The sequence below is a fragment of the Solea senegalensis genome, linkage group LG20 (assembly GCF_019176455.1).
Source record: "Solea senegalensis isolate Sse05_10M linkage group LG20, IFAPA_SoseM_1, whole genome shotgun sequence".
NCBI classification, from domain to species: domain Eukaryota; kingdom Metazoa; phylum Chordata; class Actinopteri; order Pleuronectiformes; family Soleidae; genus Solea; species Solea senegalensis.
The window spans coordinates 735,876-755,319 of record NC_058039.1 but is presented as its reverse complement, the minus strand read 5'-3'; the positions used below and the strand labels follow the sequence as shown (position 1 = coordinate 755,319).

General features: G+C 39.0%; 1 protein-coding gene across 4 annotated transcripts; it reads left to right on the top strand.

Moving 5' to 3' along the window:
- The first annotated feature begins 8 nt into the window (after positions 1–8).
- On the top strand, positions 9–17,787 carry ehmt2 (euchromatic histone-lysine N-methyltransferase 2). Of its 4 annotated transcripts, none has more exons than XM_044053174.1 (28): positions 9–44; positions 790–856; positions 968–1,129; positions 1,890–2,134; positions 2,467–2,545; positions 2,658–2,740; positions 2,842–2,976; positions 3,072–3,143; positions 3,863–3,971; positions 4,186–4,272; positions 5,404–5,540; positions 6,999–7,142; positions 8,455–8,777; positions 9,040–9,270; positions 10,294–10,376; positions 10,587–10,693; positions 11,152–11,274; positions 11,376–11,477; positions 12,060–12,164; positions 13,066–13,220; positions 13,486–13,653; positions 14,253–14,397; positions 14,487–14,564; positions 14,941–15,056; positions 15,382–15,468; positions 15,548–15,626; positions 16,285–16,460; positions 17,272–17,787. In XM_044053174.1, the coding sequence occupies exons 1-28, from the start codon at positions 18–20 to the stop codon at positions 17,450–17,452; spliced, it is 3,606 nt and encodes a 1,201-aa protein (XP_043909109.1). In that variant the 5' UTR covers positions 9–17; the 3' UTR covers positions 17,453–17,787. The 4 variants fall into 4 exon arrangements, with proteins under 4 accessions (XP_043909109.1, XP_043909107.1, XP_043909108.1 ...); XM_044053172.1 differs by having other exon boundaries at positions 1,890–2,146; positions 4,189–4,272; XM_044053173.1 differs by having other exon boundaries at positions 1,890–2,146; positions 5,407–5,540.
- Positions 17,788–19,444: the final 1,657 nt, after the last annotated feature.

Sequence of the window (19,444 nt, the reverse complement as noted above, 5' to 3'; positions counted from 1 at the left end):
GACGCTCGTCGGGAAAAATGTCGGCACCTGAGGCAACGACAAAGGTAGAGAGCCCACTTCAACACAAATGACACACAACGGTATCTTGGGTTGTTTTTGTCACGTTCTAAAGCTGCAGCTTATGTAGCAAAACCATGCCATTAAACCTTAACTACGTCACATCCCGAAATATCTTAACTGAGTCGTCTGAAGCGCTCTTTGTTGCAAGCTATGCTACACTGCTAGCAGCATTAGCCTGGTGTTTTAATGGTAGCAGTGTGAGATTTTTCAGTGTTTACGTTCACTTTTCATTCACCGCCTGGCGTTGTCTTAGCCACCCAATTGTTGCTTTCTATATGCATTCATTTACTTTTCATTCTAACTAGCATACAGAGCTAAATGTGCCCTCGATTTACTTGTGAATTGCTTGTGTATGAATGGATAATTGTTGAAGCTGTAGATTATAGATGCAAAGAAATAGAATATAAAAAAAACTGTTGATTCAAAATTCCTGTAAAGTTACTATCGGGCACCACTGAGACATTTTAGAAAAGCTCAATTGATCTCTCTAATGTAGGCATGTAACATTCGTGATTTACCAATGCATTTATCATATTTAAAGTCAATGTGGACCCATGAATTGGTCGTTAAATGCATTTGCTGAACCTTTTCCAGTCTATTACTGTGATTTATGTGTATATGACGGTGCTACTCTCTTATCAAACATCTTATTTATTGGATATGTCTAGTTTTAAAATGTTTTTGTATCTGTTGTACAGATAGATATTTGTTTTCCATATTTTCTGTCAGGAATCTAAAGAGAATGACTCTGAAACATCAGCAGAGCCTTTAGCAGGACAAGGCAAAGTCAAAAAGGGTATGTCTCAACTGTTTTTTATGCAGCTGAAGCACGGGGCCTTGTGTTAACAAATTAACACAATTATGCTGCCATTTTCGTTGATTGGATTTTGCTCTGAATGTTTCACAGATAATGCAGCCCCCATCACTGTTGCTCTTGAGAAGAAGACAGAGCACAAGGGTGGCACGCCATTGATGCCGTCATCTCACGAGTCTAGTAAGGATGCCTCCAGAACTGGAGAGCAGGAGGAGAAATCATCACCTGCCTCACCCCTAAACAAACCTTCTCCAGGTGAGACTCTCTCACAATATTCTCCCTCTTCTTTTATGCTTACTTATGACCTTAGTCTGCATTTGCTCTGTCAAAGTACTTTGGGAACTGGTGTTTTTAAAGGTAATATCTAAAACTGTATATATAGTTTTAAACTATATACACTACCAGTCAAATGTTTGGACACCCCTTCATGACAATTAACATTCTAGATTATATCCACATTTGCTTTACTGCTTTGCATACTCTTGTAATTCTCTTGATGAGCTACATGAGGTAGTCACCTGAAATGGTTTTCCAACAGTCTTGAAAGAGTTCCCAGAGATGCTGAGCAAGTGACAAATATAGTTTTTCACATTATGAGCTGACTGTAATAATGTGAAATTTAAACAAATGTTTTGTCCTTTATAGATCCACCGTGATCTGTACATTGTTATGCACATGTGTAAATGGTCAACCTTTGCATAATATTGTTGAAATTGCACTTATTTTTGTCATGAAACTTCAGGTTCCTCATAATACGTCATTCATTAAATGTAAAAGAAAGGGAAAAAATTGGAGATCTTGTTGTTTATCGGTTATGATGCCATTATTTTACTGGTCCGGCCCACTTGAGATCAAATTGCTTAAATGAGTTTGACACCCCTGCTGTAGACTTTGCTTTATTGAGTTCCTTGGACTTAACAAAAGCTGAGTACTGAGTTGAAATATTCTCTATGCTTTTAATTTTAAAGGCTTTTACAAACCATCTTCAGTAATTGCTTTTACCTCCCTGTTTCAGGTCATGCAGGGAAGTCCATTTCATCAACATCCTCCTCTTCATTGTGCTCCTCCCCCTCTACATCCTCAACATTGTCCCCTGGCAGAGCAAAGATGAGTGTCTCTGGTCCCTGCAGCAGTAAATCCGCCTTTCCCTCTGCTCCCTCATCCTCCTCATCCTTGACTACAGCTGCTTCCTCCTCTTCCTCTGCCCCACCCAAGATCCACAGAGCCCGTAAGACCATGAACAGGCCACCACCAGGACAGGTGAGCCACCAGGTGAGCCCATTTTTGATGTGTCTTTTGAGTCTTGAGTAACCAGGGCTGCAACGATTATTCAATTAATCGATTAATAAATAAATCGTCAACTAAATAATCAATTCATCAGAATTTAAACAAATTTAAAACAAATTTTCTGATTATTCTAGCTTCTTTGCTCCATATAACAAAGAAATCATGAATAGTTTTGGTTTGTAGACAAAACAAGTCATTTGAAAACATAATTTCCAGGTTTAGTAAACACCAGTCAACATTTTTTGACCAAACAAGTATTTTAGCTGCAGTTTTTTCATGAGCCGTTTATTGTTTTTCTTCTGCAGATAAGTCACGTCGAGACACCTGTTACATCTGCGACTCCTTCAGGATCCTCTACCTGCCCTTCCTCTGACCCTGAAACTCGTTAGTAGCTGTAGAACATTCACTTAAAGTACACTAGCATCAATCAGTGTAAAAAATAATGCCATTGCTGTGAATTAACAGGTTTATGTTGCTTTGCTTTCTCTTCCTCTAGTTGTAAAAAGAAGAAAACTGGATCATTTATCTGACAGCACATCTGAGAAGACTGAAAATGTTCCAGAAAACACTAAAACCGGGGTATGAGGATGTTTTTGCTGGTATATGTAAATTACCCTTCACAAAGGATTGTTTTTGTTGTGTAATGCCAGTGTTTTTTCTGTTTTAATTGAAAAACTCAGGAGTTATTCCATAAAAAGGTGGAACCTGTTGCTAAGACTGCTCCAGTGAGGACCAATAGCAGCGTGGTGAAGTCAGAGGAAGAAACAGTCAACAAAATACAGGTTTCCAGCCTGTCCCCTAGAGATTTAGAAAAGGTATAACACTTAAATTTACATCAGTTTCCCCACTGTCAACAAACGTTCAAAGTTATAATTGTTAAATTTTCATTTCTCTTTGTCTATTTTTATAGAATGAAGATAGTGAAGGAGGAGATAAGCAACATACTAAAGACAAAGAGGCGTCAATGGACTTGTCAGACCATGTGAGTGATTCTATCAGTTTTACTACTTTGATCATCACATTTACATAATTTGTTTAGTTTTTCACAGTTTTTAAAACACTAAATCTCACTCTCTGATCCAAACGGTCGATAACAGTGACTCCCTCGTTAGTGTAGTTTGGAAACTGGGTTTTGTGATTACAGTTCAGAAAAAAAGCGTTCAAGCAAAGTGCCTCAACAATTGTTAAAAACATTTTAACATATTTTACACCAGTAGATGTCACTCATGCCAAAGCTTTATTTGCATCTGTGTTTGCCTTCTTGTTGTTCTCTCAGAGTTCCTTCCTTTTTTGGGTGCATTGTTGTGTTTCTTGGCACTTTTGTTCGCTTTGGTTACAATTCACACGATTTTCTGTGTATTGGTTGTATTGGTTTCCACTCTTTGTAAATTTTTATGGTTTTTTTTATCTGCCCAACTTGTTTCTGCCCCAGGAGATGGATCCCTCCTCTGTCGTTAAGGTTTCTCCCATTTCTCCCCTGTACAAGGGTTTTTGTTTTTCCTCACTTGATGTGAGGGTCTAAGGACAGAGTGGTCTAAGGACAGAGTGGTCTAAGGACAGAGTGGTCTAAGGACAGTGTGTGCCATGGTCATTTAAATCCATGCCTTACCTCCTAAGATAAACTGCTCAGCATTTTTTGAAACATTTTCAGTCCTTCATGTGTTTATATTCAGTCATAATTTCACATTCTTTGCCTCGTAGAGTTCAGAATCTGAAACGCAGAGAAGAGGCGAAAGTGAGGAGTCTTCATGGCCACAGTCAGACCAGGACAAAGACAGAAACACGACTGATGTGGTGGAAACAATAGGAGGTGAGGGACTATATTTAAGAAGATTTACAAAGCTGCCACTGACCTTTTAACTGACATCTATAGTTGTTGCTGCTAAGTGTACAGAACCTCTATGAAACATTAAAAACTACGAAAGGAGTTGCTTTTTATTGATATTAAACATTTGGATATCATAATTTTCGTGTATGTTTTCTCATGTGTAACGCTTAGAGTTTGTCATTTGATCTGTCCTCAGCAGAAACACCTGCAGAGTACACAGAGGTTCCGTTGGATGCTTTGGACATTGCTGCTGCTGATAGTCTAACCCTCTCTCCCCATCACGGTATGTTTATGGTGTATTTAAGAAGGTAGAAAATCAGAACGCTTGTTTGTAATTATAAAAAAAACGACGTTGTTCACCAAACAGAACGTCACGTTCAGTATCCTTCCTTTAGTATCTTTATCTCATTATTTGTCTGTTAACTGTATGAAACAAAGAGCCACATTATTCCATTTAATAAAATTAGTAATAACTACAGCTATGATATTCCTGGGCAGTTGATAAAGTATAATCTAGAACTTTAATTATTACATCATTGGTAGATAATGTATCTTATTTTCAATTATTCAATTGATTTATAGTCTTAATCTTTTAGTGAAGAAACTTTTTTGTCAGGTGTTTCAGCTAGCGTGGCTATTCAGGGGTTAATCAAATAAAAGGTATTTCATTTCATTTGGTGTAAAATCTTAACCACAAACTAATATAATTTTTATATCACCCATTCACTCACTCATTCACATGCTGCCTGTGCAAACACACAACCTCCCAGTTGAAAGACGACTCACTCACCACTACTATTGTCTCCCCCTATGTAAATGTACGAAGCACCGTCACAGTGTTTGTAGTACAGTGTTTCCCAAAGACTGGGTTGGGACCCACAGATGGGCAATGGGACATTTTTTTTCATCAAATGTGTAGAACTTTCCCAACCTTTTAAATCAAGACTTGTGTACATTTTACCAAACATCTTGATGCTTGATGTTACTGTAGGTTTTACAGACATGAGTGTAAATTAGTGGCTGCATTATGACTAAACTCTTATCATGATTTATACATTGTGATTTGGGTCGCTGTGGTTTTCCATGTTAAATAAGCAGGTCCTCATGTGGAATCCCTGCTCTCATATGGCACTTTACTTTTGCAGTGTTTACTGTTTTTTTTTAATGCCTTGTTTTTCAGTGTTTTATAATTTAATGTTAATATCTTGATTTTATATTAAGATGTATTCTTTAATTTTGTGTTTCAGAGCAGATGCAGTATTCATGTTTCATACTGTGGTATTTATGTTCTGTGAATTATATTTCCTTTGTTTGTCGTCTCTGTTGTGTTGTGTAATTGTTCTACAGCTGTTGTAAGTACATGTGACTTGATTTGAATACAGTGAGAAAGCTGTTTTCCCTCCCCTGTCTGCAGAAGGCAGTGAAGCAGGAGACACGGAGCGGCTGGAGGAGCTTCCTCTGTGCAGCTGCAGGATGGAGGCTCCTCGCGTCGACAGCACCAGCCACCGTGTCAGCAGACAGTGTATGGCCACTGAGAGCATCAACGGAGAGGTTTGTCCTGCCTTTGCTTTGAGCTCTTCTCAAATAAGATGCTGCACTAACCCAACTAGAAATGGCACAATTTCACTTTTTAGCGATACTGATACCAATATCAGTCCAATACAGTCGTTTAAACTATGAAGGTGTGAACACATTTGTGCCATTTCAAGCAATCTAAAGTCTATTATAAATAGACTTAATAATTATCCAACTGTGTAATAAACATATATAGCCTACAACATAACTCGTCTAAAATGCTGTTGCTGATTTTAATTTTTAGAGGACATAAGTGATTTACACTTATACTTCATTATTTTATCTTCAGATAATAATTTCAACAACCTTTCCCCACTGGGCCTGGAGACTGCACTGCTCCTTCATCATTTACAGCCATTGTCTTGTTATATGGGTCATTACAGCGCTGTAAGAGGAACCTCTGACAGACCAGTCTTCTTCCATTGTTACTTATGTTGTTCTAATAATGCATTACAGGGTGTAGTATATCAACTCCTTAAAGAAAAGAAGGGTTTGTCAGTAATATAAGTCTTATACGGCTTTATTTACTAACATTGCAACTTCTAAAATGTCTCCTCTGAGATTATATTACATCATTTTTCATTGATGGGTGACCTTTATTACCTTTATTTAACGATGTGCAGTTTACTACTTCGCAGCATTGAAGTTGATCTCTTGAACTAAACTACTTAAATGTCAGTAAAAAAACTCCAGGGTTCATATGGGCGTTATGGAAATGTTTTGACATGACTATCTAGTTGAATAGTTAACTTATTAGATGGAGTAATGAAAGTGACTTTGTCTGTGAGTCCTCTCACTCACATGACGTATTTTGAACTGGAAACGCTTTCCTTTAATTTCTTATCCTCGTGCTCTTGCGGAACACAAGTTTAGGTGCTTATAGCATAGTTTTATAGTTTTAATGTGATTAAAAGGTGAAATAATCATTTTGTATGTATGTGTATTAATAAATATAGCAAATATAAATGTATAAATATATGTATCACAAATGTAAGGTGCGAAAAAACCCATCTGAGCTTAGAAAAGGTATATAAACCTTGAAACCAGTAAAAAATGGACATGCCCTAAAATGGCCTTTGATGGTAGTTATGTGTGACATTAGTAATAGCAGTGTAGCTTTATCGTCATTATATTGAGGGGGTGGGATAACAATGTCATGAAATGTAATAACAATTTGAAATAAACATTCAGAGATTAAAACTAATCAATGAATAATCTGTGCAAATATGGCAGAAGGCAGTGAGATGTAAACAGTCTGTACACTAACACTTTCAGGCATGAATTTTATGATTTTATAGAGTTATTAGCCTCATTATTGCCCTGTTGTAGGTTAATCATTATAGCCTGTGTGGCTTTGAATAGCAGCACTCAAGTGTAATAAATGATCTGCTGTTGAGAATCTGTATAATGTTTCCTCTCTTGCTCTGTTTACAGCTGAGGGCTTGTACCAGTCAGACCATTAAAGCGGAGACCATGCGTCCGTCCAGTCGTGTGACCCTCATGGTGCTTTGTGAAGTCCATCGTTCACACATGGTCAAACACCACTGCTGTCCTGGATGTGGATACTTCTGCATTGTGGTAAGAGGTTCAACCACCTGCAGACTGCTTTGGCAATCTGTCCCCAAACTGGTCAGGTCAGACCACCTGCCAGGTCCTCTTCTGTAGTTCTTGTGGACGTGGCCTTTCCTGTTGCTATGGCTGCTGTGCTCTTCATTTTAGGCAAACCACTAGTGTTGTAATGTAACAAAGTACAAATACTTTGTTACTGTACATTACTTTGCTTAGCTATTTGTATTCCTAGCAGCTTTTACTTTTACTCCACTGCATTTCCTAAATAAATTGTGTGGGTTTACTCTACTACATTTGCTTTAAATATCTCTGTTACTTGTTAGTACCAAATGAAATTGAACCCACAACCTTCCAGTTGAAAGACAACCGGCCCTACCCGTCAGCCGCCATGGCTCAATATTGTGACATGAGACAAGTTATATGGTATCTGTGATGACCTTTCCTGGTTTTAAAGGCTGTTGCATTGATAATCATCGTATTTATTATAATGATTACGTTTGTGAAATACACAATATGTTATATATTGATTAAAAAATACATGGAATCCCAGTTATTTTTTAATAAAGTTTTAAAAAGTCACTGTTTAAAAAAAAGAGGCACTGCAATCTCTTACCAAAATGCCAATTTAGCATTGGGTGTTATTCAGTACTGCATGTAGTAGTGCTATCCTTATATACTGGATCATGTCACAAGACTCTTGAGACCTTTTTTGAAAGACAAGCTTTGGTGCTTGTTTACGGCGTTGTAATCATTTCCATTGCTCCCTCACTATCAGTGCTGCCCTTATACTCTATTTCTTCTGTTGTAGAATTTGACCATATTTACAGTCATTTTCATTGTCTCTTACACACACACAATATTGTTTTGTTTAACATTAAAAAGCCAAAGAAATAAAGCAGGTGTTATCTGAAATGAAAGGTTAAAAGTGTATTTTAAGATCGTGTAGTACAGATCATGAAGAGTAGATATTTACAGTGTATTATCACTCTCTTTGAAAAACATACATCTCAAAAGAAAACCTTTAATGAGTCCAGGGATACAAGTCTATATCCCTCTGAATCACATATATCCACATACTATTTATAACCCACGTTTCCCAGTTTTTTTTCATATTCAGTATATTGATATTATGTAAAAAACAACAACAACATGCTTTTCCCATATTGCCCAGTCCTAGTTTTAATGCTTTGATCCCGTCTCTCTCCTTCATTTTCTTCCTCCCTCTAATTCTCCACTTTCTGATATCCTGCGTTTCATGTCTTCTTCTTTCTGTCTCTATCTCCACTTTTTCCTTCACATCTTAAATGCTTTCCTCTCTCAGGGCACATTTCTTGAGTGCTGCCCAGACCAGCGCATCGCTCACCGCTTCCACAGAGGTTGTGTGACCGTGCTAAATGGCGGGCGCAGCAGGGCAAACGGCGGTGGCATGCTTTTCTGTCCTCACTGTGGTGAAGATGCCTCAGAGGCCCAGGAGATCACCATCCCCCTCCTCCGCTCGGCTACGTCCTCCGCGACCACCGTCGTCTCCATGTCGGCCTCCTCCACCACGACTCCATCCCTACCCCCGTCTGCCCCCTCAGGACCCTCGCTCACAGCGTCCACAGGGGGGGTGAAGGACGGAAAAATGCCCGAAAAACCTGTCAGGTAGGATTCGATGAAGTGTGAGAAGAACTGGCTGATATGACTCCTTTATTGTGTATAAAATTTCATTTGCTCAAGTTGTTTATAGTAGTACTAAGTGTTAATATCTTCTTATGTTGTCATTTTGTTTATTGGTAATGCATATTTATTATTTATTATCTTTATCTTTACTGTCTTGCTGCTGTAACAATGTAAATTTCCCCACTGCGGGACAAATAAAGGACTATCTTATCTTATTTTATCTCTGCTTCGTTTCCTCTTCTAGTGCTCGCATGCGCAGTCACGGCTTGATAACACTGACAGCGGAGCAACAGCCACCACAGCCTGTAGCCTCAGCATCGACCGCAGCTACTGTCCCCCCAGCTGAGGAAGGAGTGGACAGTGTGGGGCCCTCTCTCTGTATGCCAAATGGGAAACCCATCAGCCCCAGTGCGTTTCCACCTGGGCCCAGCAGGACGGCGCTGCAGAAGGCCATTCTGACACAGGACACAGAGAGGTGGGAGTTTAGATTAAAGTCTGTAAAGTGATATAAAATATCTTCTGACCACCGAACAGGAACATGTGTTACTAATCACCTTGCCAAATTGAATGATTGAAAAAAGTGTTTAAGGTTTAGGTTTCAAGGCTTTAGTGCTGACCAATGGTTTGTACAGAATATTAACATAAATGCAACTCTACCAAACCTCCTGCTCAACAAACTTTGCTCATAGTTTAATGAGAGACTGTACAAAAACACAGAGCTACAGTTCAGCTACAGTCCTGCTCTGTGACTTCCTCCTTCTCTATCAGTGACACTGCAGCCTCACAGCAGGAGTCTGCTCCCCCCGTTCCTCTTCTCTACTTTTCCTCATCTTTAGGAATATGAAATATAGTGTCTTTTGCGTCAAAATAAGACACATTTTCAGTACAAAGACGTCTCAGGTGGCCATCTAACCAAAGGCAGTGGTGTTACTTATGAATGAACTGTAAACAACGGTAGCTCACTGGTAGAACGTCTTTCAACTCGAAGGTTGTGGGTTTGATTCCTGGCTCTGCTAGTTTACATGCCGATGTGTCCTTGGGCAAGACACTGAACCCCACGGCTGTGTGTGAGTGGGTATAAAAGATGAGTGATAGAAAATGTGCTGCACATAGATGCGCTGTATGAACGTGTGAGTGAGTGAATGAATGAATGGCAAAACTCATCAAGACTAGAAAAGCGCTATATAAATACAAACCATTTACTATTTAAAGTACTGATAAAGCCACTAACTATGCGAACTATTAGACACTGGAAGACTGGATATAAATAGTTTTCACTCCATAATTCTTTACTCATTTATAATTTTAGTTTCTAACATAATGTGTGAAGATGAGAATCTCTGCTTTTGCTTTACAAACACTTACATACTTGTTTCAGTCATTGTAGTGTAATAGTCTATAGTGTGATAGACAAATAGACAGCTGACCACATGTTTGCTCAAAGGAGGAATACGAACAATCTTTGACTACAAAGGAAATGTTGTTTTTGATTTGTCAGGAGGAAGAAACTTAGATTCCACCCTCGCCAGCTGTACCCTGCTGCTAAGCAAGGAGAGGTGCAGAGAGTCCTGCTGATGCTAAGTGAGTGGACTGTACTTTACATCTCCTCTGACTAAAATGAGCATTGTCTCCTTACACAATTTATTATGATGATTTTATTGACACTGCCTGGGCCTGAGCGTATACCACTTTGTAAATGTTGAGTATTCAGAGCTGTTTCCACAGTTCTCATGGCTGCTAAGCCCATGATAACTTTGTGTGTGATGACTGTGCTTTGTGTGTATGTGTCAGTGGAGGGCATAGATCCAACATACCAGCCTGACTCTCAGAACAGGCGCTCTGCTCTACACGCTGCTGCTCAAAGAGGTCTCCTCGAAATCTGCTACATGCTGGTTCAGGTGAGACCAAGTCTGTTCAGTCGAGTCCTGCACTGGGTCACCCACAAAATCGCTGTGTTATGGGAGAAAAATAGACTTCATAAATCCACAAGGGTGAAAATGAACTAAAGATATTTGTTTTTCAAAACAAAGCAAATGTTCAGATGAGCATTATAAATCACTCTTATCAAGCCAATGACTTTTGTTTTGAAACTCTGAAACTACTAATTGGCCCTAATTTCTGTCAAATACCTTGAAAGAAAATCTCCCAGATGAAGGGAGATGACTGTAATCAATGTTGTCAATATTATAATTCTTTTGATCCCAGTAGAGATACGTAATATAATAATTATTAAATTAAATTAAATTAAATTAAATTAAATTAAATTAAATTAAATTAAATTAAATTAAATTAAATTAAATTAAATTAAAGTCTTGTGCCTTAGATTGAAGAACTCTTAATGTTTTGTTACCTACAGGCAGGCGCTCATGTGGATGCCCAGGACAAAGACCTGAGAACACCTCTGATAGAAGCAATCATCAATAATCACATTGAGGTTGCTCGCTACCTGATCCAGAATGGCGCCTCGGTCTACCATGTTGTGAGTGTGTCCATCAGTGCATGAAATCGTATAACAAGAAAGTGAACATGTTGAGGCTTGGCTGACGTGTATTCCTGTGGTCGTTTACATGGATTCACCAGGAGGAGGATGGATATACGGGCCTCCATCACGCAGCCAAGCTGGGCAACTTAGAAATCCTAAAAATGCTTCTGGAGACGGGGCAGGTCGATGTGAATGCACAGGTAAAAGTAAACACAGAATGTCACTTTTTGAAGTCCTTAAGTAGCCGGTTGTCTTTTTTGTGATGCATGATCTTTTCTGCATCATATTGAGATTATAATTATTGTGTAGTCACAGCATTGAAGCAGAAGAAGAGAAGAGGAATGCTCTGAAATATTTGTTCACACCTCACAGATAGCTACTACACTATTTTTATTCTTATTAGATTAGGATTAGATTGGATCAGATTTTATTGATCCCGCAATGGGGAAATTCACTTGCTACAGCAGCAGAAGGGTCAGAGGTAGACATGTGACAAATACTAGAAAAGTATGTATAAAAATACTATTATTATTATGTTAGAAAAAAGAAAAAATATGATGTATGTATTTGTCAGGGTTATTGTAATATGTAAGAAAAAAGCAGGGGAAAGTGCAGTGGTATATGGTAAATGGACTATGGCACAGGCTAAATGATGGCAGCTGAATTACAATTAACACAAATTTGAATGATCTACTGTATGTCTAACAGTGTTTCAATGTGTTATCATTGAAGCGCGCTCATCTGCACTGACCTCATTTAGATTTCTTCTTTGCTGGTTCCAGGATAACGGTGGCTGGACGCCCATCATCTGGGCAGCAGAGCACAAACATGTTGACGTGATCAAAGCACTGCTGAACAGAGGAGCTGATGTTACTATCAAAGATAAGGTATGAAGGAAAGAAACGTACACTCTGGACCTTCAATCGATACTAAGAAATGTGTTGAGCGTCTAACAGTTCCAGCTGGGGCTGGAATGCTTTGCAAACTTGAAGACGGGACTGAAATGTTAGCTCAATAACTACGACGACAACTGTACGCTTTCATGACTTTACTCAAATTTATTCATGACAGCAACGACTGACTCCGCCCCTTCCTCACTCCGAACATGCATGTCATTCGCTCATGCACAGTGGAGCTTTATATCGTGCAGCTTTAATTCCAGCTGTGGTTTGCTACGTCACATTTTCAGCACAGCTGCTGTTGGAAACATGAAAAGCTGTCCTTATGGGTCAAAGGATTCTCCCTGATTTTGGGTGTTTATATAAGTTTATGACGGTGTTCCAACCTACGTGTGACATTGATGATCATTAGCACCTGTCTGGTATAATTGTTTGATCATACACCTGACTATAATCCTACAAAATCCATGACTTTGTGCAAGTGCACCTATAAGAATTGATGCTGGTTTGAAGGCAAAAGGTAGAAACACCAAATATTGATTTGATTTAGATTTTTCTTTTGTTCGCTCACTTTGCATTTTGTAAATTTACAAACATAAATAATCATTATTAATATTTCTGAAAGCATTCTTTGTTTACAACATTTTTTCACAACTGCCTAAAATTTTGCACAGTACTGTATGTTGGAAAAACTGTTGAAAGCATAGTCCATCAGTGGGTAGAATCTCAGCTGTCTTAAAACACACAGTGGTAGAGATAGAATGGTTCTATGGGTGCAGCTCATATGTAAAATTGTAAAATATGTAAATATTTCAAGTTAGGTGCTTTTAACAGCCCCCTGTTTTTTAAACTTAGACTTAGACTAAGTCATTGTGTTTTTTTCCTTCAGGAGCTAAATGTATGTCTCCACTGGGCGGCGTATGCAGGCAACGTAGATATAGCCGAGCTGGTGTTGAACTCTGGCTGTTCCCTCGCCTCAGTTAACATGCACGGGGACACGCCGCTCCATATCGCCGCCAGAGAGGGATACTTGGAATGTATCACGTGAGTTAATGCCGATCGCCTGCTGGCAGTCATTGTGTTTTTGTCAAACGGGTATCAGTACAACCATGTGTGTATAACAGACTTGAACCACCTGTAGATAATTTGATATACTTTTACAGGTGTCATGTTTCTAAAATGCAAACATAATCTGTGACTGTGAGGCTATTAAATATCAACAAATGTCTGTTCCACACACACACACCGTCGTCCCATGAATTCAGAACACACCTGTGTGCGAGTGTGTTGACAGGATGTTTCTCTGCAGGTTGTTTCTCTCCAGAGGTGCAGATATCGACATCATGAACAGGGAGGGAGACACCCCTCTCTCACTTGCACGGGTTGATACGCCCGTGTGGGTTGCACTACAGATCAACAGAAAGCTGCGGAGGGGAATAACCAATCGCATGCTTCGCACTGAAAGAATCATCTGCAGGTAGTTTGTTTTGTTTTGTAGACTTTTTATTTAAATATAGTTGCCTCCCACATAACCAGATTTGTTTCTTTCTCTTGTTTCCTGCCAATTTTCTGGTGTTTTTCTCTCATACCTCATTCCCACTGGTCAAAAAACAATTGAATTGCAGGTTTGAAAATGTGTTTATTCAGCATTCACTTCCGGATCGAATGACATACACATGAGATTTTATCAGCTTCAGTTGGAATGAAAAACCTGGGTGAATATGGTCACTTTTTCGTTGTCTGCTTAATGGTTTGCAGTGGTAATCGTGGCTGCAACTATTTTTTATCGACTATTATATCAACAGATCCAGATTTGATCAGCTTGAGACATTTTTCAGCTTCTTAAATGTGAATGGTTTTTTTTTGCACCATATAACAAAGAAATCATTAAAACTAAATGATTTTGGTTTGTGGACATTACATTTTATACACAGGTGAAGCAGTGGTGAAAGAACACCACGAGGCAGAACAGCCACTGACATTGGTAATGGGTTCGTCCAGGTGCAGAAATCCTGGATATCCCTGCTAATTTGAGTGTAAACAAGGCTTCTGATCGCTCTCCGCTTTCTGTTCCAGCGATGTTGCACAAGGCTACGAGAACGTTCCGATTCCCTGTGTGAATGCAGTTGACGACGAGGGCTGTCCTTCAGACTACAAATATGTTTCAGAGAACTGTGAAACTTCAGCCATGAACATAGACCGCAACATTACACACTTACAGGTAGGAAGTCCATCATATTTTCTTTTGACTGCTATATTATCTGCAGTAAAAAAAAGTACGTATTATTCACTGAATGGTCGTTTCTTTAGCACTGCAGCTGCACTGATGACTGCTCATCCAGTAACTGCCTCTGTGGGCAGCTCAGCATCCGATGCTGGTATGACAAGGTAAATAAAATAAATATAAATTTTAGTAAATAGAGATGGTGTCTGAAAACCTACAGAAACTCTTCATTTCAATACTGACCTGGATTCTTTAACCCTGGCAGAGTTTCTGTCTTTGGCCTCAGACAGCAGAGGGGAACATTTATTATTAATGAATTATTTATGATGTTCTCATGTCGGTAATGTAAGACCAGAACAATTCAATTATAATTGATGAAATGCAATAAAAACGAGACAAATGCATTGATTTCGATCATCACCTGTAACTTTAACCACCTGGATCTTTCTATCAGTAACTGTTTAGTTTTAGTTAGTGACAAAAATTCACTGGTAACATAATTAGTTGTGCTTTTTTTTTGTTTTGTTTTTTTGTTTCCAGGATCAGCGGCTGCTCCAGGAGTTCAACAAAATTGAACCTCCACTAATATTTGAATGTAACGTGGCCTGTTCCTGCTATCGAACATGCAAGAACAGGGTGGTACAGGCAGGCATCAAGTAAGACTCTGAAAGTTCATCTCCCTCATGTGACGTAAACCCTTATTAAACGATATTGAAGGGGATGTGTGTAAAATACTGGATGTACAACATCAGCCTGTAGGATTTAAAATAGTTCCTACAGTCCCAATTCTCTAACATCGTATAGAGTGGTTGCCAAGCTATTTTGATAAATCTATATTGAATGTTTTTCAAAGAAATAGTGAAATTGTGGACAAAAGCAGGGTGTTTGAGAACATTAATCCTTTCTAAAAAATAATCTTTAGTTGCAGCCCTAAAGCGTTGTGTCACAATGTGAACCGCTTACGTCCTTTTCTGGCCACAGAGTTCGTCTTCAGCTGTACAGGACAGAGAAGATGGGCTGGGGCGTCCGGGCTCTGCAGGACATTCCCCAGGGAAGCTTCATCTGCGAGTAAGACACGACACAACCTGCTGCTTTTATATGAAACGTCGGAGGCTGAAAGTTAACGGTCACTCCCTGCTCCACGCAGGTATGTTGGAGAGCTAATCTCTGATGCAGAGGCCGACGTCAGAGAAGATGACTCTTACCTGTTTGACCTGGACAACAAGGTGAGTCTGTTTTCAATTTACGCCTCAACAGCGGCAGATGTTTCATCTGTAGCCAGGAACGTTGAACCAAAACAAGATGAGGGATTCATCCTTGATATGTCTGTGATCCAGCCCGGTTACCATGGGGATTTATTCTGTGCAGTTAGCCTGCTCCAGACCAGCTGGGAGCATTCAAAATTACTCAACTGATCTGCAGCATATTGCAAAGCATGCTGGGAAACTTGGGGGGCCACTTGCGGGGCCACTTGCACCCCCCCCAATCAATTTAATTTAATTTAATTTAATTTAATTTAATTTAATTTAATTTAATTTAATTTAATTTAATTTAATTTAATTTAATTTAATTTAATTTAATATTTAGATATGACTGAAACAAATGTATTGGACATAAAAAACTAATCTTTCCAAAACTAAAAATGTAGTAAAGTTATTTTTTAGTGTAAAGTATTAAAATGATTTATACATGATCTCTAGCACAGAGCACCTCCTCACACAGCTTCACTACCAGACCACGCCCCTTCACTCCCTCACTCCCTCCCTCCTCTCTCTCAGTGTGACATTGGGGTAGATTTAACTGCACAAAAGCCTCCTAAATGTTGTGCACTTTAGTCTTTTAGATTAGATTTTATTGTGTGCATGTGTATCTCCTCCTGTGCAGGACGGCGAGGTGTATTGCATCGATGCCCGTTACTACGGCAACATCAGTCGCTTCATCAACCACCTGTGCGACCCCAACCTCATCCCGGTGCGCGTGTTCATGCTGCACCAGGACCTGAGATTCCCCCGCATCGCCTTCTTCAGCTCAAGAGACATTCTCAACGGACAAGAGCTGGGGTGAGACGCCCGTGTTTGTCATCACCGTCTTCTTCTTCTTCTTCTTCTTCTTCTTTCAGTGATTAATCACAATGAACTGATACACTTCGGTGATGAATTAATAAAAATAATTGAGTTTGGTTTGTGTCACAGTACCTGGGTGATGTCACTCATACGCAGGCCCAGTGTACCTGAATGATATACAGGTTTGTTTTAGTCGTATTAATCTGGACCATAGTCATAGTCCATATAATCTAAAGAGTGCATGTAGTCTTCCTGTTAAAAACTAAAAATATTCAATAGTCACTCAGAGGCAACTTTGCCCATTTAATGAAATTATATTCATTTTTCAGACATTTCCAGCAGACTTGTAAATATTCAGCTGCAACAGTTGGTGTTAGATTTTACACCCTGAGCTTCTGTTTCTCACTTGATTTTCTAATTTTCTTGAGGAGTTAATCACTAGTTTGAGCTCCTCTTCAATAGAATATGATATTCCATGGAAACTCATGGCACCTGTGAGTGGACACTAATGGTATGGTCCATTAGATGCCTGCTTAGTTGCCTATGATATCTCGAGGGTTTCAAAACGGTTTCAGATTCCTTTTTTCAGTGTGTATCTAGTTAAACTAGTTATTTACTGATCCAGGTGCAACTCTCTCTACTCAAACTCCTCCTCCACTCACTCAACTCTCGAGACCTTCTTTGCGATTTTTCAAAATGTAGGCATTGGGCGGAGTTCTGTGTAGAAGAGGGGGGTTTAGTTGTTTTATTTGAAGATTTTACCGGCATAAGGTACATTTTATAACAAACGCCGCGTGTGTTTCCTTAGGTTCGACTATGGCGATCGGTTTTGGGACATAAAGAGCAAATACTTCACGTGCCAGTGTGGATCGGAGAAATGCAAGCACTCGGCCGAGGCCATCGCCCTGGAGCAGAGCAGGCTGGCTCGGACGGAGGCCTGCCCAGAATCGGGAGCCGACTTTGGGATAACCGTGATCGCGAACTCCTAACACACGTAACAGTGGAACTTTTGTAAAATCCTCTTCACAGTGGGAGTGCAAAGACATTCAAGAAAGTCTGTATGTGATGTATGGTGCTCTTTTTTTCTACGGTTTGATGACATGATTTTTAACATTGTCAGTGTCATGTTTGAAGACAACAGGTCATGTGATTGTGTACATACAAAGTGGTTTTTAGTGTGTCTCAAGTTTGAACTTTGTTCAGTGGAAACATGGGATTTGACTGTGTTAGCCTTATTTTCATTATTTTTATACATACTTTTCTCCTTTGTCACAACCAATGTAATAAATTGGCTCATGAGTTGATCTTTGGGCTTTTGCATTAAGCCTTTATAAGTCATTGTGTGCATGTGTGTGTTTAAATGCAGATTTTATCACTTCACCTGCTGGTGGTGTTATTACCTCATCTCATCAGCAGGGGGCAAATACGCCTCGCTACAGTGATATTAGAGGGGATATAAAAGGAAGAGGTCTTACTCTGCCAGGATTTCCTCTTCACTTAAAAACTAAGGAGAATTACATATTTATATGCTTCTTAATGCTAATGTTCATGGTTACACCTCAGGGTAACACAACTAGAACCACTTCATTTGACAAATCTGAAAAAGGCAATTGAATTGAAAATAGTACAACTTTAATATTTTCATTATTATTATTATCATTATTATTAGCCCTAACTGTTACTTATGAATCTGTCTGCAGCGTTTTATTATAAATCACCATTCATCCATCTACTACCGCTTTATCCTCCACATGAGTGTCACGTGGGGGCGCTGCAACAATCTCATCTGACTGGGCGGTAGGCGGGGTCACACCCTGGAGTTTACATAATCCCCAAATTTGGATGATTTTACACTGAATTATTATAAATCTGTTTGATACAGTTAATGTAATTCCTACTCTAAGATCGACACCCTTCAGTTACTCACAATCCACATGAATTTCATACCCACAGTATGGCAATAAAGAAGAGCTTAAGAAACAGAAGGTCCAAATCAATCCACCTGACCTCATGTGTACAGTAAAAATACGCACAATCGATCAAATCAAGCTCACAGACAGAGATACGTACAGTCACACAGTGTTAGGGTGACAACATGCACAAAGACACACTAAACTGTCAGGAAACACTAAGGTAAGGTTGAAGTAATTCAAATAAAGGAAAACAATGAAAACGATAACGACGTTACACTGAAATAAGAGTTGAAGCAGATTCTGAAGTAGCTTAAAATACCCTGACATTCATTTACTTAGAATATTAAAGGAAGATAAAACAGACTTAAAAAGGCAAAGGGACACAAAGACAGAAAAATAAAGAAATATATGTGTATGCCTGCTCATTGTGTCATGTGACTATATCACAACACTTTAACTGTATTTGTTCAGAAACACTTGATGACATCAAACCAAAGGAAGTCTCCTGCAGACACAATCAAAACAAATAAAGTACAGAATAAAACAAGATGACATCCATAGAACTGACATCAGTCCCAGTTCGTTCTCCAAAAAATAAAGTTGATGTGTGTCCAAAGGAAAACTGATTCATGTAAAACTTGTGAATATTCTGATCCTTAAATATTCTAAATCAATTCAAAAACTCAACATTGCTTCAGTGACAGTCTGTTTGAGTTCATCCCAGCATGGAAAAAACAAAGGCTTCACTTTCATGACTTTACCAAGTTATATCCATGTTATCTGTGCTGGTGTAGCATCAATATTCACTGCCTGGCCAAAAGAAAAGGGTCACACACTCTAATGTTTGGTTGATTACGTCCAAGAAACCAGAAGATCTAATAGAAAATGTGATTTTAATGTCTTCTAATATTCTTTATTTATTCTGTAGTGATGAAAAAATGATCTTCAAATGGAATATCTTTCTTTGTGATGTTGCTGCTTTGATTGAAGGCTTTCTCCCACGTTTCCACCAGCGTCCTTTGTGACATCACTCGCTCACAAGTGAGTGCTCCTGCCACACAGACGATC

Excerpts from the sequence above, each read along its gene's own strand:
- ehmt2 (XM_044053171.1), top strand. The coding sequence starts at position 18 with ATGTCGGCACCTGAGGCAACGACAAAG. Across the intron at positions 857-967 it reads ACAAGGCAAAGTCAAAAAGG|ATAATGCAGCCCCCATCACT; the intron begins GTATGTCTCAAC and ends AATGTTTCACAG. Across the intron at positions 3,972-4,185 it reads TGTGGTGGAAACAATAGGAG|CAGAAACACCTGCAGAGTAC; the intron begins GTGAGGGACTAT and ends ATCTGTCCTCAG.